At 31.7% G+C, this 23,362-nt stretch overlaps 1 protein-coding gene across 15 annotated transcripts in view; it reads left to right on the forward strand.

The window, feature by feature from the left end:
- Dmd (dystrophin) overlaps positions 1-23,362 on the forward strand; it is a 2,094,227-nt gene that overhangs the window by 261,759 nt on the left and 1,809,106 nt on the right. For all 15 annotated transcript variants that reach the window (XM_078034984.1, XM_078034996.1, XM_078034982.1 and 12 more), the window contains one exon: positions 20,816-20,877. In XM_078034984.1, the coding sequence (XP_077891110.1) occupies positions 20,816-20,877 (62 nt within the window). Of the gene's footprint in view, positions 1-20,815; positions 20,878-23,362 lie in introns of those variants that run through there.

Below are 23,362 nucleotides of genomic sequence, written 5' to 3' on the forward strand. Positions count from 1 at the left end.
GTACCTGAATCCTGAACTCCATCAAAATGGTATTGTTCAAAGTTAGTCATTAATGTAAAATTTAAACAACAGGTAGTATTAATTATTCCTATACTGTGGTAGAAGAATGGAGAAAGAACAAAAACACAAACAAAAATAACATCAAAACACAAATTATTAGAGCAATAAGTTGAATGCATTTAGAAAACATATAACCTTAATTTTCACTTCAAGGAATCAAGTATCTTTCTCCTCTAGGTTTCCTACATGATAAATCAGTAGGACTATAACTGTGATCATTAACTTTGTTTACTTTTTTAACTTTCAATGGTATTCATCACTGTGTTGAGGTTCAGTTTTCCCTTCCTAATAATTCTTTCCCATCCACCAATCTAGAAATGATAAAAAAGGAAAAGAACAACTGGGGCTTTATGCATTAAATTGAAATCTATTCATGCCACTCTACAAAAGGCTACAAATTGGAATGGCTAAAATTATCTACTTCTCTTTTGTGTTGCATTTTAGGAATATCAATGAAATTTGAAATGATATAGTAAAATGGAAAGTTTGAACAGGAATTATATATTGAAAATGTGACAAAGGAGAGAGACTGAATCATCTTAGGCTCTTGGAGAAAGGTGTATGCCTCACAATTTTGCATTTTTTTAGACAAAGCATTCTAATTTACCTAGAAGCCCACCTTGTATTTCATTTCCTAGTCATATAGCAGAGATTGTTACAGTTAGAATAGTTCTTTTTCTCCATGAAAATGGACAATATGGAGTGGTAGATTCATTTAATTTTATAGTATGAGAAGCACAGAGGTATAATGGAAAGAATAAAGGCTTTTGTAGTCAGAGAAGCTTACACTTACCAGTTGTAAAACCTTGAACAAACAAGTAGAATTTTTTAGCTGCAATTTTCTCATCTGAATGATGCAGTGAGGTGGGGGAAGATTGCCTACCATGCAGGCAGCTACAAACATAAAGCTCATCTCATATATGGATTTTAAAATAAATAATTATAATCTCATGCCTTCCATTAGAGTACTCAGATGTGAATATTGGTATATAATTTTCCAAGAATAAGCTCAATAGTAATTTAAATTATGTATCATTTTTAAAGCAGCAGCATTAGCTTTGCACATTGAAAAAGCACACAGATATTTATAATAGAAATTCTTATAGTTGCTACATTAATATTTTGGTTTAATTATGATTTATTTTTAGCATTTCCATTTGATTCTTTCATAGCTTCTATCATTATGCTAAAGTTTCCAATCTGTTCAAGCAAATTTTCCAACTTTTTAAAAATATCTAATTGCATATATTATTTACCTTAGAGATATTTTAAAGTTCTCTTCTTATATTCCTAATATTTAGGTTGTCTCTGATTCCAGTTATGTTAATGGCTTTCTTTCTTGAAAATGGATATATTTTGCTTGCTCATTTTAAAGATGATATTACCTATCACAATGGAACAAAAGTAGAGAATGAATTAAATATATGTGTATTAGTCAGCTTATTATTGCTGTAATAAAATACCTCAGAAAAAAAATTAAGAGAAGAACAATTTATTTTGGGCTCACTGTTTCAGGGGTTTCAGTTCATGTTTGGCTAGCCTATTGCTGTGAGCCTGTGGTGAAGCAGAGCATCATGGTGGAAAGGGCTTAGTGGAGCAAAGCTGCTCACTTCATAGCAGCTGGAAAGCAAAGAGAGAGAGTGGGGGGAGAGACCAATGATAAGATATCATTCGCACAGGTGTACCTCCAAGGACTCTCTCCCTTCATATGGGTCCTTCCTCCTCCATTTTTCACTACATCTCAATAGTCCAATTATGAAACCATCAATAGGTTAATCCATTAATGAAGTCAGCACTTTCATAATTTCCCAAAAGACCCACCTCTGAATATACACTGCAGAATGGGGAATAAGCCTTCAGGCCTCTACATAGTTTAAAGACTGCTAGGGATAGGTTGCTGCCACCCCATGCTGCTTAGTTTAATAACTGGGGTGCTAAAGGGGCTTCTTTCCTTTTCATTTTTTTTTTGTATTGGGGATACATAACCACTCAGGGGTGCATAACCACTGAATCATATACCCAATCCTTTTTAGAATTTTATTTAGAGATAAGGTCTCACTGAGTTATTTAGGGCCTTGCTAAGTTGCTGAGGCTAGCTTTGAACTCGAGATCCTCCTGCCTCAGCCTCCCAAGCCACTGGGATTACAGGTGTGTGCTGCAGCACTGGGCTGCTAAAGACTTGTTCCATCTTAGCTTTCAGAAGGCCTTGTATACATGCCTCTTCCCCAGTGATAACATATCACTCTGTTCCTTTTAGTTCAGGATTCTGGGTCCAAGAGTGTATTATACTCCTCTTCCAAACAGAATGTCCTGCCCCTCTCCCAGATGCTTCAATACTCTTCCATCCTATGAAAAGCAAATCTTTGCCTGAGCTGAGGGGATAATTTCCTACCTTTCTTTCAGTGACTTTTGTTTTCTAGGTTTTGGTGAGTGGATTTGAATTTATTCCTGTTCATCACAGATCAGGGCTTCCTTGTATCTCCTGGTCTAAATCTAGTATTTCTTGGAAGAACCCAGTAGTGGCTCATGGAAAATAATTCCTGATTGAATGCAAACTCTTTTAGGCTCCATTTCCAAGGAATCTAAAATATCACACAAATGTCCAGCCTGCACCTGAATTTTTAAGAACTCATTACAATTCTTATATTGTATTACATAAATACATGATTGCTATTTCTTCCTCCAGTGCTCTACTAAAGTTAATAACTCTTTCCTCCTTGGAGAAGATTGTGGTAGTTGAACTCAGCTTATTGCTTAATCATAACAGCTATCTAATTGTCTCCAAAAAGTATACTTCCATTGATTCTATAGCTTCTTCTCATGGAGTGGAACAGTGTTCAGTGTTTCTACACCTTAAATAGAGGTGGAACTTGGTTATGATTTAAAACCAAAAAGTATTCTATCTTCTTAGAATATCTACATTTAACATCTTAATGATTACAGACTCCCTTATTTTAGATAAAGACACTGAATATATTTACTTACTTCTATTTGAGAAGGCTAGATTGGAAAAGTGATATTCCAAAAAATGAATTCAGTAAAAATGTATTGAGGACCTCTTATGTATGAATCACATACTGGTAAGAGTGTGGATAAAAAGTTGAAAAAAAAGTGTCTATTGTTTTTCAATTTTTTTAATTCAAAAAGACAAAGAATGACTCAAATTATTCTGCATATTCAGAATACATTTCTGAAATATAATTTGTGATGTTTAAAGTAAGATTTAACACACTTTCCAAAGTTGTATTAAAAATTGTAGAACCAGATGGTCACAGTGGCACACACTGGTAATCCCAGAGGCTCAGGAGGCTGAGGCAGGAGGATAGTGAGTTCAAAGCCAACCTTAGCAACTTAGCAAGGCCCTAAGAAATGTAGTAATACTCTGTCTCAAAATACAAAATAAAAATGACTAGGGATGTGGTTCAGTAGTTATGTGCTCCTGGGTTCAATCCCTAGTACCAAAAAGAAAAAAAAAAAAGTGGAACCTGGTCTCCTGGCCAATTTAGGGGAACGAGATAGTAGATGGGGCAAAGGATAACGAGACGAGTGGAATATTTATTGATAGCTCTTTTTTGTTTTTTGCAATGCTGGGGATTGAACCCAGGACTTTGAACATGCTAGGCGAGCACCTCCACCAAACCACATCCCCAACTCATTTTTTTTTGGACTTCCCAGCCTCCAAAACTCATTTTTAAGAATCTAATCACCAAGCACTTTAACTGATTTCCATTTGTGAAGTTGAAAAATAGAGGAAGGGCTCCAGAATTTAATTCATTGAAATGTTATAGAATTCACAATTTTCTGAGTGATGATGATACTTTAAAAATGTTTGATAAAAATACTTAAAATACTTCAAACAACAGAGAACAGAGACCATGGATCCCCTGTAGACAGGCAGCATAGCTCAAATCGTCTTAGGAAAGTTTCCTTTCATGTTTTTAATTTCCATATATACCTTACTAAATTAAACACTCACTTTATTCATTATTCCAGTACCCCTCACAGACACAATCAGTATTATTTAAATTTTAGAAAGAGACTCAACAAAGCTTATAAGTTTTTCAGTGCTGTTTTTTTTTTCCCCCTCATTAAGTTTGAGTCTAATGAAACTAAACAGAAAGTTCTGGTTGGATTCCTTGGTCACCCCTATCCGTGTTTGTGAATTGTTATAATTGGCATGAATTGAAAGTTCTTATTATCAGTGATAGTAACCCAGAGACAATTCCAATTTGAGTTTAAATGGCCCTATGCAGACAAGGATAACTGAACAAACTAAAACAGCCTAATGTGTTTATGGCAGATAAATACCAATTAAGTGCTAGAAGTGACATCAGTTTCTTCTGTGTAGTTTCGCATTAAGCAATATTTTGTTTCCTTGAGTTTTAGATAGGGAATCACAACCTTACAAGAAAAAAGAAAACATTTTCCCATCTGAATGTGAGACTGAAAAATTATATGAAGTAAAACTGATTTTACTGTTAAGCAATAAACTCTAACACTTGGGTGTCATGTTAATGAGAACAGCTGATAACAAATAACATACACCAAGTTTGAACTTGCTTTATCAAGGTGGAAGTTTTTCTAATGGATATATCTATTTTAAGGATGAAAATGTTCCTCAAGGAAGACAAGGGCAACCTGCAATTTGTCTCAGGAAAATGCTTGAAACAGGCAATCAAAGTCTTCCAGGTTTTTCTGTCACATATTCTCTCAGAGTCATTTTCTTTCTTTCTTTTTCTTTTCTTTTTTTTTTTTTTAAAGGCAGACTGACTTCCACTGTTCATGGCAGAACATTATTGCTAACATTACTTAATTCTTATATATCATGCTCAAAATATTTAGGAAGAGGCTGATACAACTCCAAGTCCCAAGTATAAATTCTCAGGATATCTTGAAATACACTCACACACACACACACACACACATACATTCAGGTACAGATAGGTAGATATACACAGAGACAAATCTATAAATTACATTTCATTTAACATATTTAATGTAGGCTGCAATGAATCATCAGAGACTTTTTTATCTATAACTGGTATGAATGTGAGTTTATGCAGAATTTTTGAGAAGTATACCAAAAATTATAGAAATGATTTTCACATAGATACATTAACTTATTTTTGAAATTTTTCCTAAAATAATAATTATAAGTTTGGGTGACTGATATATATAAATATATTATATATAATATATATGTGTTATATGTATGTATGTACACATATATATAACACATACATATATAAAATCTTGTATAATCTTATATAATCATAATCATATATATATGATTATTTTTCTAGCAAAATTATACAACTTTTTAAGGTTTCCAAAAATGGCACCATGGTAATTTTTATAGGACCATAAAAAATAATTCATCTACCTATTTGAACTGTTTTGATAATACCAGACACAACCAGTTATTGTTTAAATGAAGAAAGAAATATACCCAGTTATTGGTGCAATGCAATTAAAATTAAACAAAAAAATACAAAGGAATCATACAAGAAACCTCAATCACAGAGCTTTCATTATCCACATATTCTCTATGTTTAAATTTGGAGAATAAACATATATTTAGTTCATAAATTATTTGACCTCAGCATTTAATTAACCATCAGGTTCAATAAAGCATCATTTTTTATTTAATTGTATTCTAATCACATTAGTTTTACTCTATTTTTTTTACTTTACATCCTCAGATAAGTTACTTAGACAATGTATGACCTTCATACAGACTACTTTTTATCTCTGAAGATGCTGTTTTATCTCAAAATTTTATTCCTCATCAGTGAATATTTAAGTTTAGTACTTAACATTCACCATATTTACCAGTCAAAACTGTTCTTCTTTTAGCACTTATTGGTTCTTTCTACTGATCTCTGCTGAAGAGTTTGCTATAGTCATACCGTATTTTGTTGCTGTCACACTCTATTTTGAAGGTACTGGTTTCCAAACTGTGAATTCACTGTATCTATACTAGAAGGAGTGATTTTTTTTTTCTTGAATAGCATGTCAATTTTTATATGCTGTTAAAATGATCAATTGCTCATTTGAATGCTCTCTTCATGACATGGGCTACTTTAAACTAAAGTGTACCTTAAAAAGTTATGACTGGGGGCTGGATTGTGGCTCAGCGGTAGAGCGCTCGCCTAGCATAGGCGGGACCTGGAGTCGATCCTCAGCACCACATAAAAATAATGGCATTGTGTTGTGTCCATCTACACCTAAAAAATAAATATTTTTTTAAAAGTTATGACTGATTAAGACATAAAATGTCTCAGTTAATTCTTGTTGAATTTCAATTACTGTACTGCATTGCATCAACATTTAACATCAAGAAATGTCACACATGAAAAGCCATGATTTTCTCAGAAAGGATTTTGCAGCAGAATGGCTAGCAAAAAACTGCATACATATATACTGGAACATAAGAAACTAAAATTTTAATGCCAAATCCTAGATGGTTGAATAGTAATATCTAAGGGAATGTTAAGAAAGTTCACTCCTTTGTATGGCTATGGAGTATTGGACTTTTCTGGCATAGCTAAAGCCCATATAACTAGACTTCTTTTCAACCCTGGTTACTATGAATATATTCATAAAAAGAATGATATATTAGGGATAGATATAAATAGCAAAATATCTCTTAGATAATAATGAGAAAAAATTAACTGGACTTAGTGCTATTAAGGGATCTATTCTTTTCATATATTTAAAAAATATTTTTGATTATCAATGTATCTTTAATTTAATTTATTTATTTATATGCAGTGCTGAGGATTGAACCCAGGGCATCACATATTTGAGGCAAGTGCTCTACCACTGAGCTACAACCCCAGCCCCAAGGGCTCTATTCTTGAACAAAAGTAAAATATAAATCATCAATACCCATAAGATCCAGAATAATGTCTTTATTTTTTATCCAACATTTTTAAACCATGGACCCTTAGAAAAATCTATTGAACATTAGTAACTTTCATACATATATACTTATAAAAAGTTGTTCACAATTTTAGAGGTTCATTGCATAATATAGAAAGCCCATAGATCACAATATAAGAATAGCAATGTTGATTGTTTATTTTTTGCTAGATACTTTCTGTTCTCTTTGAAGATAATAGCTTAATTAATTCTCACAATGATTCTATGAGGTAACTATTACTTTTTTGCCTATTTATTGGATGAGGAAGCCAAATAAGAGAGAATTCATATAAATAAATCAAGAAAATCCATTTCATAAGTAGCAAGACTGGATTTTGAATCCAGACAATGATTCTATAGCATCTAGTATAGATGCTATACTGTTTCCTGAGTGAGGAGCAGGGCTAGAATAAAAAATCAATGATAGAATTTTGGATGTCAAGAAATACAGAGATTATCTTTTCTAAATCCCCCTTTTATTTTCAGTTGAAGAAACTGAGTTCCAGATAATTAAATGATTATCTAGAGCCATAGAGCTAGTTAGTATTCAAGCCACAGCTCAAGTGGAAACATTCATCCAAAACTCACAGCACAGCTGAATTGATATTCTTATTGTCATTATTTTGTGGGTAAGGAAACAGTGTTGCACTATTAATATATGGCAGAGCTGCAATCCAAACCCAGGTAGACTGATTCAGAACTATAACCACTCAAATATTGTAACTCAAGAATGACAATCGTTAATAATTTCTTTAAAAGACACTTAGAATGATTGACGTAATCGTAAAATTGGGAAATTCAAATTTCTTTCATTTACAAACTTCAGAAATTCTGTACATTCTACTTTATAATCATTTTAATGTTCTCTAATCAAAAAGTCTGAAGTGTGCCACCATTCATGCAACTCTACATATGAGAACATAGAATTATATACATGTATGAACTTTATAGAAATGTATGAGATTCATATATCAATGAATTAAATAAAAGAATAATTGCAACATGTATACTTAGTACACACACACACACATATATATGAAACCATTCAAATTTTATACATTAGCCATTGAAGAAAACAATTTGTCAATACCCTAGGTACATGTAAGACTGCACATAGGGTGGGTTGCTTCCTCATGTACAACAAGAGAAATGAAAAATTGTGCTGCAATTGTGTTTAATGAATCAAAATGCGTTTTGCTGTCACATATGCCTAATTAAAGTAAATTTAAAAAAATATATTTGTAATGACTAGAATTTAGAATACTATTTAGAATTTGTAATGATGAAATGGATAACTCAACAAAATTTCTTTAAAATCTCAAGGTCTACTGCTTTTTGTATATGATATCATAAGAATTTCTATTTTTGTTGCAATTCTAAATCTTTTGTAATTCTAGGCTATTTTTTTTCTCTGCAAGTTCAACTTACATGTGCCTTAGAGCAAATCAATTCCATTAGTTTGGGTAATTTTGTTTTTCCTTGTACTGGGCTTGAACCAGGAGACTCATGTATACTAGGCAGTGAGGACTTTTTAAATTACTTAATTTATGTATTAATGTAAATTCACATCTATTTAAATTATTAGTTAAACAATATATGATAAAATTTATCTTTTGGCAACATGTACTAAGGGAAATGTTGTCCATGTTGTCCCATCACAGATATTAAGAAAGAAATACTTGTTTTTTTTAAATCAATGGCTTAATAAGCTTGAGAAAAAGAGAAATCTTTCATTAAGAGTCTTGGAAGAACTTGTCATTAACCACTAGTCATCAATATTAGCAACTGAAGCTGAGTAAAATTGATTGTAAGACTCTGGACTTTCTTTGCTCTGCTACTTAGATCATCTATAAGCTTTGGCACCTGATTAACTCTCAAAGATGTCTTCTCATTTGATTAACTCCCAGGACTTCTTTCATATTCTTAGTAATACTTTTCTGAAATCTGTGTTCAGGGACCAAGTCTAATATTCTTTTACTGACTGCAGAATTTCTCCTGTTTATGTTGGAAAACTGTCCTTTATTCTATTTATACTTTTTGGCTGGATCTTTCATAAACACTGGCTTAAGACTTCCTTATTTGGTGAGGAAGGAATAAATGATTACTTCTAAACTGTATTTCAGCTTTAAGTGCTTTCTGCATTTGGCACAAGGTATAAATGAGCAGTCTCAGTATTGACTGTTGCTGTTACAAGAACCCACTGAATTTCCTTAGAACTTACTCTTCCCTTAAATTGTTTTTAGATTGATTTTTGTCTATGCTAATACTTGGCCATGTATAAGAAATGCATGCTTGCTTTCATGTTTAAATTGCAAATGGTAAGTTAGAGAGAAAGTCCAAGATATAAAAAGATAATATATTCTAAATGGAAGACTTTTAGGAAGTTTTTACCAATTTATTCAAAATACAAATAACAGAATTTGACCTCTTTTTTTTTTTTTTTTGGTTCCAGGGATGGAACTCAGGGGCACTTGACCACTGAGCCATATCCCCAGCCCCATTTTGTGTTTTATTTAGAGACAGGGTCTCACTGAGTTGTTTAACACCTCGCTTTTACTGAGACTGGCTTTGAACTTGTGATCCTCCTGCCTCAGCCTCCTGAGCCCTGGGATTATAGGAGTACACCACCATGCCCAGCTTTACCTCATTTTTAATACAGATCACTGTTGCTGAATTATATTCTATAAGATAAATCTACTGTTTACCTGCTGTACTAATCACCTTTATCATAGGATAATGCTCTGTAAGAAAAAAAATCAAATTTCTGTGACTAATAACATTTATTTCCTATCAACATATCTGATTCAAGCTTTGTATTACATTCAGGTCAGCTCCATATGTCTCTCCTTTTGGGATCAGACCTACTGGAAGCATGATTTTCCACTGCCAAAGGGAAGAAGGGCCAAGAGGAGTGAAAACACTTTATGGTTCTTAAACCCTTAGCTCAGGACTCACATACTTTGATGTCTGTCCATATTCCATTGGTCAAGGCAAGTTACATGACCAAAAGCACATCAAAATTCACCCTCACTGAACCCTGTCGAGTGAGAGAGGAATGAAATAATTATGACAAAATAATGCAATCTATCAGCCTGCCTATAAACTTGTAATGCTATTAAGCATATAGTTAATAAAAATCTATTTTAATATTTATTTTTCAGTAAGTTCTTGATCAATGCTATGCTTGGTGCTTTACAGGATATCTTCAAAACAAATAAGGAAGTTGTTATGTGATTATTTCCACTTTTCAGAATGGCAACCTGAGGTTTGGTGTTCCTCTAGAGATGTGTCTAAGGTTGCAAAGATAGTATGTGATCAAGTCATGAAACTTAGGTTCAGTACTCATATGGATTAGTTTTAATTGCTCAAACATGATGAAGCATGTAAGGCATTAATTTGGAAAGTGATCCTTGGAAGAGGGAATAAGGAATATGAGACAGAGAACAGAGAAAAGACAACAAAAGAGGTCCTGTGGGTCACTCTGTGTTCAATATCCTATGTAGTACTTGAGGAACCTTAAAGAACATGATTAACTACTGTTCCACCGATTTTATATTTATAAATTTCTGTCAATTTTGAGGGTTGCTCCAGAGATAGCTAAATTTCTATCACTTCTGGGCTACCATGCTGGTCAGCTTACTGAAATTTCCTAGAATCAGAGAAAGTCCCAATATAAAGAAACAGAGATGTGGATATTCATAAATATTATTAAAATCTGATGCATCAATAATACACTTGAAATGAATTACAGTAGATGGGATAGAAAGAGAAGATGGGGGGAGGGGGATAGTAGAGGATAGGAAAGGTAGCAGAATACATCAGTCACTAGTATGGCATTATGTAAAAATGTGAATGTGTAACCTATGTGATTCTGCAATCTGTATTTGGGTTAAAAATGGGAGTTCATAACTCACTTGAAACTATTGTTCGAAGTATGATATGTCAAGAGCTTTGTAATGTTGTGAACAACCAATAAAAAAAAAAGAGAATAAAATTACCGCATTTTCAGGTAAAAAAAAATAATACACTTGCCTTCTAGAAATTTTTTCTATTTTATGAGATAATATAATTTATACAAGTCTATAAGAAGTTGTGATTTATCTGAGATAAATGTTTATAGATTTTCTCTCTTAATTTTTTTGAGTATTAATATGCATCATAAATGTGTCATTTTTTTTTTTTGGTACCAGGGATTGAACCCAGGGGTGCTTAACCTCTGAGCCACCTCCTCAGCCCTTTTTTATATTTTATTAGACACAGGTTCTCACTGAGTTGCTTAGGACCTAAGTTGCTGATACTGGGTTTGAACTCACGATCCTCCTGCCTCAGTCTCCCAAGTTGCAGGGACTACAGGCATGCACCACTGCACCCAGCTAAATGTGTCACTTTTTCTGTACCACAATTCTGTACCACTGTTTATTATTCCTGTGATGCAGATGGAGACAACATGACCCACAGCAGTTAAGTAACTTACCCAAGGTCACAGAGCTAATAAAAAAATGGAGCTGAGATTTGAGTCCTTGCTATTTAACTCTGGAAATAATATATTCAACCACTGGCTTATATTGTAATTTTAATGGAACAAGAATGGACCATTTGTGCCATTTATCATGTGACATTTGATATTTTCAACTTACACTACCTAGTAGCTGTTCTTGGAGTTCCAATCTCTCTTCCATTCTAGTATGATCCTCTATCTTTTTGTTATTACATCCTATTTCATGACAACTTCTACAACAATACACAAAATATTTCTATAGGTCTTATATTGTTTTCTCTATGTAGCATTGTAATTTTTATAAATATGCAAATGTGTGACTATATCAAGGACTGGCCATAAATTTTATTTTCTAATATAGTGTAAATTATATGATTAACTAGCATGAAATGGGAGGGAACTTTTATTCAGTACATGCTGACAGAGCTTTCCAAATTATTTCCTTGGAACCTTCAACTCCCTACAATAAAAAGCAGTTGACCTACATGAGAAAGAGGCATGATTGTGGTGGAAACAAAGGGTCGGACAGGTCATCCATAATGTTTTACATTGTGTTAAAAACCATGACAGTCATGAAAGACAGAATAAAGGCCAATTTCAACAATGCAGAATGTGATTCACACAGACAAATCAAGGGAAATTGTTTGCAAGAAATAGTCTCTATCTCAATTTTTCATTTCTTATAAGAATTAAAATAGAAATATGTCAGTTCTAAGCCTAGATTTTTTAAAAAATTACTTCATATTTATTATTTTTCTTAATTCAAGCAAAAATAACAAGTAAATTTGCATCATAAGAGGTTAAACGTAATGACACTGCCAAGGCTAGATTTTGAAGAATATACTGAAAAGTAATTTCATATCTAGTGAGTGCTTAATGTGCTTAGTTACAGAACTTCTGAATTAATCATCAATTTGTTTTTCTAAGTGAGTAGTTTGGCATTGGCTTAGGAATTAGTAGATCTATGATTTAATTTCATTATTAATTAATCATTTGATTCTTTCACTATACCCTTGTTAAGGACGCATTTCTGCTTGAATATACCATGATAGACGATAGAAATTCCAAAGACATTATAGTCCTACCATCTAGGGGGTGGTATTTAAGGGGGGAATTGAAGAGAGTAAAGTATTTGAGCATGTGTCTGTGTACACATCTAATACAGTTAAAATATTTGTGTGTATAATTAAATATTTTTTTGTAAAACACATGTAGTGTACCGAGTTAGCAAAATGCTAATGTTTATACATATGTCAGAGAAACTGACTGATTAACTATATCAGGAAAAAGTGTGTTTGTGAAAATTCTTACATTTAAACTAAATCTTATGAGTGAAAAATTTTAAGTTATATTCTAGGGACTGTGTGAACAAAAGACTAAAACAAGAAAGTGTATGGTTTATTCATGGAGAAATTTGGCTTGTGTAGCTTGAGTGGATCTGGCAGATACATGTTAAGTGAAGGGGTATGTGTGACTGCCAACAGGCTTGATGGATAATGTTTAGAAAATTATGTTGGAGTCAAATTGTGAAGGCCCTTACATTGCCATTCTAAATACTCTGCCTTCAGCCTCAGGTTAAGTATTCCTCAAACTTGCATAATGACTCAAGAGTTACTTATTTGGTAGGTAAATGGATACTGATGCCACCAATTGACAGGAGGAGAAGTGTAGGTGAATTTATTGGAAAAGATGAATGATATTGTTAAGGTACTGGCAGTACATCTAGGTGGAGAAGTTAACTAAAACCAACCACATCAGCTTGAAGCTCATGACATTATGGAAGTTTAAAAAGGTAGATGTAGATATCATTAATCATCAGTTTTAGTATACAAAGATTTTTGTGGTGAAGTTTGGAAGTCACATTGCTTAGGAAGAATAAATCAAGTAGACCAAGAAAAGGAGATGAAGGATAGATAAGCCCTGGGTGGAATGCCAATGTTTCCAGGGTGAAGGGCAAGTCAGTGAAAGAGATTAGGGAGAAGCCCTTGTGTTGGAAAGAGAGCCAAGAGACAGTGATTATTTTGGATTAGAAAGCTATGCACTTATCTTAATAGCATCAGTCACTATGGAGATTTCAGTTACTATGTGCCTATTGACTTGCGTCTCCAAAATCTTTATTTTCAAGTCACATTTGTCTCTTGAGCTTCAGGCTGCTATAGCCAACAGCCTTATGTACATATCCTTTTATGTATCAAAGCTTAATATTTCCCAAATTCTCTCATGCCCTTCTTACACACACAGAACCAGGTCCTCTTCTTTCTGGGTTCTCTAGACTCCCATCTGAGTAATATCACTGATTGCTCCAATCCCAACTCCCCTCTAATTATTAACTAGCTCTTATCAATTAAACCTATTAAATACACTTTGTAAGCATCTACGTCTCTCCAGCTCTGCTGCAATTCACTAGTAAAGGCCATCATCATTTCTCATAGAGATCATAGGTATAACCAGCTAACTGGTCTAACCTCTTCCAAAATATTCTCCACTCCATATTGTGAAATTTATTTCTCAAATTCAAATTCAGTACTCCCCATTACTCAATTTTTTCTTTGATTTCTAACTACCCTCTGGCTAAATGTAAAGACCCATCATAATTTGGTTGATGATTATTTCACTTGTTTTCCAGACTTATCTCTGCCACTTTTATATTTCTTCTTCTCTTTCTCTCACATCCTGAGAGTTCTGCCAGATCTTTTTATTTTCTGAAGTTTTCTTTTCTGCCCTCTCTGCTCTTAATTAACTTTCAGAACTCAGATGAGTTGTCACTTCATCAAGGAATACTGGATTTTTCAAGTTCATTCTCTTAATATATGCTTTTGAAAAGAGTGCTGTACTTTTTTAAAAAAAATCAGGGAACTCATTAGTATGTCTGAATTCACATATATATTCTTTTTGTGTCCTTTTTTCTCATTAAGCTATAACAACAAATGGGTAGGCACATTATCTTTTTCAGAGTTGTATTTATACCACTAGTAGGTAGGTGTCAGTATATATTTGTTGCTGGACTTAATATCACAGATGAAATGGTACATATTTGTTTCCTGTCACTGTTGTAAATCTTATCACAAAGTTAGCATCTTAAAACACCATAAATTTACCATGAAACAGTTGTGCAGGCCAGAAATTCAAAATGGGCCTCACTGGGCTAAATTCAAGGTGCCCATGGGATTGTGTGCCTTTTCAAGACTCCAATAGACAATCTACTCCATTGTTATTTCCATTTTCTAGAGACTACCCACATTCATTGTCTCATAGCATTTTCTCTACATCTTCAAAACCAGTAAGTCCTTCTCAAGCTTCTATCTTTGATTCTCTCTTTCATATCACCCTGTTTTCCTTTTAAGTCCCTTATGATTATACTGAACCCACCTGGATAATTCAGAATAATCTCCCTATCAAGAGTAAGCTGATTCGCAAGTATAATTTCATCTGTAACTATAATTCTCCATTGACTTATAACATAATTTCTTCACAGATGTCAAGGATTAGGACATTGACATCTTTGGAGGACCATTATTCTGCTTAATAGGGTAATAGAATTTATATCTGCACAGAAGAAAAATGAGAGGAGGAGTGAAAAATAAATCTGAATTTCATTACCTTAAAACACTTTTATTGAGCATTACTATATAACATATTCTATGCTAAGTGCTAAGAATATAGTTCTGATCCAGATAGTCACTATCTTGGAAATGAGAAAGGATATAGATATTGCTATTAAAAACAACTTTTATAAGATAATGAGCATTGGAAATTGCATTGCATTGATTGCAGAGTGAATGGGAAATGAGACCTCTTTGACACAAACTGTTTCTCAGTTCTTTGTGTGGATGTTTAATTATTTTAGACCTCCTCATTATAAACTGACCACTAAAGTCACCTTAGGCCCTGGAAATCTGAAATCCTCTGATCAAAAGCTATTATTTAATGGAAAGCATTTTTCATACCAATTTTTCCTTCTAACCTCCTCCACTATGCATTGCCATTTTGTAGCATTAATAACATGGTAAATCCATTTTCTAAATATGTCCTGAGTTTGGAGGCTTTCCCTCATAATGCTCCTAAGTATCACATAACCTTATCTAATGTTTACCATTAATCTTCCCTATTCCTCATTTCCTGTTTTCTCGTTTTTTTTGTAGAAACAGAGAATAGACTGACCCTAATAGTTCTTGCCTGTTACTTCATAGTCTTTTCTCTTAAAGAGAAATTAATTCATATCCCTTTGTGTTCCTTCCCTATGTGTATTTCTAAACTTTTGTCAATTTTAATATTCCCTTCTATGCCTACATTTTTACTTTCTCTCTCATATAAGGGATAAGAATCTCAATAAACATATTAACTAACAAAAAATACCATTAACAGTGTTTTTCAGGTGCAGAGAATGGCTAACTGCTCAGTATAATAAAGATAATAATTGGTGTCCAATGAACTGTTTTTTTTTTATTTCCAGTTTTCTCCTATACTGTCTTACCTGATAGCAGACAAAGGGAAAGGGTCCTGTCCTGCAGACTCTCCAGTATCTCACTCCCAGCTCCCTTTGCAATTTCATCATGTGTCACTTTCCTGCTCATGTTTCAGAGTGCAGACAAATGGAACTACATTTAATGAAGAACATGCAATGCACTTTTGATGTCTTCATGTTCTGCTTTTATCTTTACTTCCTGTTCAGCAAGATTCATCTTTTCTTTCCCAACCTTTTCCCCTCTTAACTTTCACTCATCCATCCATACTCAACTTTGCCATCACTTTTAAAATATCTTCCCTAACACCCATGCAGCAGCATATCCCTTTCTCTGTGCTCCTGTGAATATATGTACCCTTTCTTATACAAAATGTTTCATGTTTATCTATAATATGTTTGTTTACTATTATGCCATGAACTTTGGCAAAGACTGAGCCTCTTACATTTCCAGTAACTAGTGCAATAACCAGCATGTAATAAGCATTATGTGTAAAAAATGTCTATAAATAATTGCATGAATGATTCTGCTCTATCCCAGCAAGAGCTCTGTCACTTAAAAAGTAATTAATATCCACATTTTACAGATAAAGAGACTGAGGCCTGGCAATTTTGAGGCCATAATTCTATGAAGTCCTGCATTGGGATTGGAAACCACCACTTCCCATGATTTAATGTTCTCTCAGTTTGCCTGGTATCATTTTTCTGCAGTAACTTGCTTTTGTGAATCATGAATATCACAACTTAATATATCCCAAATTTATATTCCTGAGGGTTTCAGGGATATAAAAGTTAATAACAGGGTGAAGGGTCAATTCACTAATCTTAGAAACTATGGAGAGCCAGATATATTGAATAAAAAAAACTTTATTAGGAGTTAATTAATTCTAAGAAGAAATACAATATTTATGTCATGGTAGAAAGCTAATTTATATGGAGTTCCCCACAGAGAGAATAAAATAAAATGTTGGTCACTTTTTGCAATTTATGAAGTAGTAGTTCTTTACTCCTTTATATCTCCAGGGAACAGTTTTCAAGTAAATTTTCTAAGAGAGATTTTCTTCCTTGCTTCTCACATTAATATCCCCATGCATATTTTATTAGTAAAAGAAAATCAGTTGTAAACAAACCCTAGAGAAAATGAAAAGGACTGTGCTACTTGAAATGAGTGAACAAAAACATGTAGATAATGACTTCCTAGTAAAACAGATTTCACTTTATTCTTTTCTCCTTGACGGTGTCTACAAAAATATCCATCTTGTTAAAGCATCAAAATAGTCTCTGTCATGATTTATATATGTGTGATGTATGTATATCTTGGCTTTAGATTAACTGTAGGTATGTGATTGACCATGCATAATTTAACTACTTTAAAGAACTATGAGAAATAATGTATAAATTAAAATATATAAAAGTTAAAATAATAAAGTGAAATAAAAATTAAAAGGAATATGTCCACTTGGGAAAAAGTTTATTAACTAAGAGTAAGTAGCTTAATTTGCAAATAGAGATCCTTAACTTTCATACTAATAGGAATCTTTAGCATAGTAGTCAATCATTTTCAGAAAACTGTATGCAAATATGTCTCTAAAGACATGTTTTTGGTAGAAAACATTCGTTACATTTATTAGATAATCAAATGGAGTCCATGACTTAATATGTTTAAGAACTATCGATATGTTATCTCATTCCAATTTATTTGAAACTATCTGGTGCTCAATAAATACATGTTCAGAGGATATGTTAGCATTTTAACAAAAGGAAAAACATGCATAATTAATAAATGCATGAAACATATCCTACTTCATTATTAATTAAAGCAATTTATATTAAAGCAAACATCAAGTATCTTCTTACATCTAACAAAACAGTAATTGCTTGAAAAACAAAACCAACGGGACTCCTAACAGCACTGAAATTATAATGCAGAAACACTTAAATTTACTTTTCTCTTACCAGTTAGTATGGGGAAGTAACACGACAATATTTAGCAAAACCCACAGAAGATTAGAATAGAATAGTGATTGCCAGAGGCTGGGGAATGAAGGAAGGATGGAAAGAATGTGGAAAGGTTGATCAATGGGTACTAAGTTATAGTAAGATAAAAACAAGAATTTCTGGTGTGCTATTGCACAGGGTGATCATTGATAGCAATAATGTACTATACACTTACAAAAGCAAGAAATAGGATTTTAAAAGTTGTCAATATAAAGAAATGATAAATATTTGAGGAGATAGATATGTTTACTCTGATTTTGACATTATAAGATATATATATTTATTCAAACTTTACATGGTGTCTCTTTAAATAAGAATGATTTTATGTTTTTATGTATTAGTTAAAATAAATTTAATAAATGTCTAAGATTTTTTTCTATTTAGTTACATATGACAAAAACACTAAATACCCGTTAGTAAATGTAAAAGCTTATTATTTAACATTTTTTTAAAAAAATATTTGTTTAGTTGTAATTGGACACAATGCCTTTATTTTATTTATTTTTATATGGTGCTGAGGATTGAACCCAATGCCTCGTGTGTGCTAGACAAGTGCTCTACCTCTGAGCCACAACCCCAGCCTCTATTATTTAAGGTATTAACAACCAAATCATCTAGCATCCTGAGGAATTCAATTCTTCAAGTGAATAATAATTATTAAAATTTATAAAATGTTTACTATTTATGATATATTAAATGTATTCATATAATAAATTCATATAGACATACAATTTGTGCATTATGAAATTCTGGATGCTATTCACATAGATTACAACAATCATGGGACTCCCGTGTTAATCTAAATAGAGGATTCAAATTCATGGTTAGTTTGAATTTGTTAATATGTTTACCTTTTGTTACTTGGGGATTATTTTATGGCATTCTATATCTTATAATATTCCACTATATGCAATTATACTATTAATGAGAGATAGCTGATAAATGTGGAAATCAAAGACTTTGATTCACATAATCTACATCAAGTTTATTTCTGTTACCTATTAGGTTAATTTGTTCTGACTTCACATATCTCTAATGAATAAAATGTTAAATTACATATGAATTGATTGAGATGATATTTTAAAACATCTTAATGAACAATAAGGTACTAGTAATTATTATACATTTTATAATAATGATAAAATTAAGTATAATAACATTTTTCATGTTAGAGAAAATGTTACCATATAAGATAAAATATATGCTTCATTGAAGTCATATTTTTCTTGTATTAAATGCACTAGAGGTAAGAGATGACATCTAGTTAAGATGTTTATATGTTGAACCTCATATTTAATGTTATTTCACACTAGACATATAGCATTGTTTATAAAATGTAAATGTTTCCATGCTGCCTTCAAGGCCTTTGTGCATTTAATTAACAAGAATAAAAATAGTATTCATTTTTCACTTTTAAGTGTTTCAGTTTTAATTAATAGTATGTATTTTATATTGAACTTATGACAATAAAAAGATCCAAAAGGGCAATCATTAGGTCCCAAAACTATTACTATCTATTTTTATTATTCATACTTGTCTACAAAGGAAAGACTTTCATATTATATACATGATTTGTCCTACACTATATCAATAATGCTAATATTAACTACATACATAGTAGGTTGTAGGAATAACACAAATTAATAAGAAGAATGTATTTTGTGAAACTAAATAAAATTTTCTGCATTTAAAATATATCACCCACTACCATTTCACATATTGGTTAAAAAATCTATGAATGAATTATATTATGATTTAAAGATAAACATATTATTAGCATTCATACATTTATTATGGGAAATATATTCCTTACTATGTCATCTGTTTTCAAGAAAAGTAAAGGAGATTTACTACTGAAAAATAATTTGAGAGCAAATAAGATTATTTTTTCAGGGCATTTCAGTTATGGTTCTTTTGATGCAAGTAAATAAAATATGAAATTCCAAAATCTTAAATATCTCACAAATGTACTCATTTAGTAAATATTAACTAATATGATCACATTTAGAGTAATTCAAAGATAGGCTTTGACTTTGAAAAAGCATTTCAATAAATCAAGATGGATGATTTTTCTGTCCATTTTACTCAGTACTAATTTCCAGCTTAGGTAAAGGAGATAATTTTTAGAAGCATGAATTCTGTAAAGCTGTTTCTTAATAATTTTTTACCCTAATCCTTTGGCATAATTCCTTGGAGATTTTTCTTTTGAGTATTTATATGTAAGCCATGAAGAGTATCATTTGCATTTTTATTTGAAATTTCCTGACTTTTAGATGAAAAGAAGTACTAGAAATCTTGGACTTCGAGGATCTCCCCCTCCCTTAAAGCATTTACATATTTATCAAACATATTTTCTGAGCTCTTAATTTGAGCAGACAATGTGCTAGGTTCTGGGGTGCAAAGATAACTAAGCCATGCTTCTGATCATTAGAAATCCTCTCCTATAAGGAGATCAAGCCCATGTTAGAGTATGTAGGTGTTGCAAAAGAGGGAGTAATTATTTCTACATGGATGGGAGATATTATAGGGAAAAGATCAGGTATAGTTTTACTGAAGAAATGACAGCTAGTAATTTCTTTTAATTATACTAGAGTAAGCTAAACATTATAGCAAAATAAATACTTTTCCACTTATTTCCACTATTTTTCTACAATGTATGATATTTGAATGACTATTGTCCTAACCATATCAATTATTTTTCAAATATAATTTTAGACTGGATGCCTAATACAAAAATCACTTATGTTTAATATAATTTATTAATGAACTTAATACTAACTATAAAATAATATTAGTAGATAATAATTGATACTTATTCTGGTGGTAAAATAAGAACTATATTTAAACTCTGTCTTTACTATTTTACATTGTAGATGAAAGAGAAGATGTTCAAAAGAAAACATTCACAAAATGGATAAATGCACAATTTTCTAAGGTAAGCATATTTGTTAATTCTCTTTTAAGATACAAGTGGTGGAATTTTCAAAATGGATTATATACCTGTGAATTTTAAATCTTCATATTTTCCTCATAGTGTTGTTTTTGTTTTAGCTGTGTAAAACTGCAAATATTACATTGAATCTTAATTAATAAATAGGATGATATATGGCAAAGAGATCAATTAATTTTATAAAAATGCAACTTTGGTTCTTGTCATTAATGTGTGTTTCTTTAATGACATGAGAGTTATCAGAGGTTTATAATAGCAATCTTCCTTCAAGTGGCTATTATATGTCATAAATTAGAAAAAGATACATGGAACTTTTATCATTATGAAAATTACCATGTTTTGTCCTTCTGTATCTTTACCAAGTTCAAGCAAAATTAATACAACTATGTTGTGTCCATTTGGTCACTATAACTTATATTTCCAATAATTTAAAATGAAAAATCATCCTCCTTTTCTCCAGATATTAATTTATACTCTTAATATTTATGTTGCAACCAAACTCACAATCAATAGCACAACTATAGATAATTATATATGGACACAGAGTAAAATATTCTTATCTTGAAAAATAGCCTTTGGAATGCAATATATAAAGGTTTGTTTGAATTTCAAGGTTAGAAAAACTTGGATTTATATTTAATCACACTAGATTTAAGCAAGTAAAACTGTTTTGTGAGTCAGTTTTCTTATTTTTCCATCATATCTGTATGTATGCATTATTGAGTGTCTACTCAATAAATCCAATATAGACAATGGGAATATACTGCTAATAATGTTTTATTCCTACATTTAAGACTTTAAAGGTTGTAAGGATTTAAGAATTCATTTGAGGTGAAACTTTCTAGCACAATGCCAGGCACTCTTAATATATATGAATTACTCTCTTTGTAGGTATTTAAAGTCTTCAACTTTTTCTGAACTAAGTGAGATACACATAATAAACAAAGAATAAAATGTAAAAATACAGCAGAGTAATGAATGAAAAATGGACTTAAATATTTGGGATAGGAATTCATGATCTTCAGAATATCACCAAGATGGATATATGTAGTTATTTAGTGTATCTACTGGCTTCATTAAAATTTTCTTAATTTTTGGATTTTGAAAGACAATTAATATAAACTTTCAAACATTATACAGAAACCAGAATTATAAAAATATTTTCTGAAATAATAAGTATCACAATACTCTAAAACTTTTAATTAAACCAATGAGTCATTTTTATAAGGTATATAAACATGACAAAGACAAATACTCTGTATTCTAACTTTCATAAATCTATCTTCACTCTCTATACATTGATAGCCTCAAGTATCATTTATCATCACTCACTTGCTCATATACAAACCAAATCTTGATATTTTATATTCTATGAATACATTTTGGTACTACCCTAGAGCAATTAGATATATTATTTTCTGCCTTATGAGTGTCCATATTTTAAAAGTTGTGGAATAATCACATATATGAATTCATTAAATGCCTTTTCCCAATATTTTCATCCTCTAGTTTATCTTCCACTTATTTTATTTATTTTATAAGTATTTTCCTTAAACCTGTTATAATTAGATCACAAGACTCATCATTCTTTCAAATATAGAATTTCTAGTCTCAGGCATATCCTCCAAATCAGAAATACATGTAAATGTTTATAGAGATAGAAGAGAAAATTTACATATATATATATATATATATATATATATATATATATATATATATAACTTTTAATTTTGAGGGCTTTAAAAGTAGCTTTTTTATATGACCTTGTTTTTCTATCCAAATTTCACATATTACTTTTAGAAACTTATGAAGAAAAGAGGAATTAAAGGAAAACAGTTTATTCTGTTTAAACCAGTTGGTGATCTAAAAATTAAACCTAATTGTGAAGTAAATAATTTGATTCTTTACTGTGTAACTGCGTAGCTCTCAGCAGAATTCTGAGCATGTAGGATAGGCATTATTAGTTGAAGTTGAATCTTCCAATCTCATGGTCTGTACATTGTCATTTGGGAGATGCTGACCAGTTGCTAAATGGAGTAGAACTTAGTAGGCTGTGTGTGGGTGGTCTGAGCCAGCAGTACTCTGGGCTAAAAGGAATCTGGAAACCTTTATGAAGAAAGGTCTAAACTGTGAACTCATGAAAGGAAGCAATATATACTTTATTTTATTTGTATTGGTTCTTTTTATTTATATATAGCATTAGAATTCATTTTGACATACTTACAAAAGCATGGAATGTCATGGGCTCTAATTCATTCCTCAGTACTTCCCCTTTCTTTCACCTCCCCATCCTCTTATTTCCTTCCATCTATTCTACAGATCTTTCTGTCATTTACTTACATATTTAAAAAAAAAAACTTAGTGTCTTGTGGATATACATGATGGTGAAATTCACTGTGGTATATTTATATATGTACATAGGAAAGTTAGGTTACCCCAATATTTATTAAATCAGGGCACACAATGAATG

Source organism: Ictidomys tridecemlineatus, chromosome X, assembly GCF_052094955.1.
Source record: "Ictidomys tridecemlineatus isolate mIctTri1 chromosome X, mIctTri1.hap1, whole genome shotgun sequence".
In the NCBI taxonomy this organism is placed as follows: Eukaryota; Metazoa; Chordata; class Mammalia; order Rodentia; family Sciuridae; genus Ictidomys; species Ictidomys tridecemlineatus.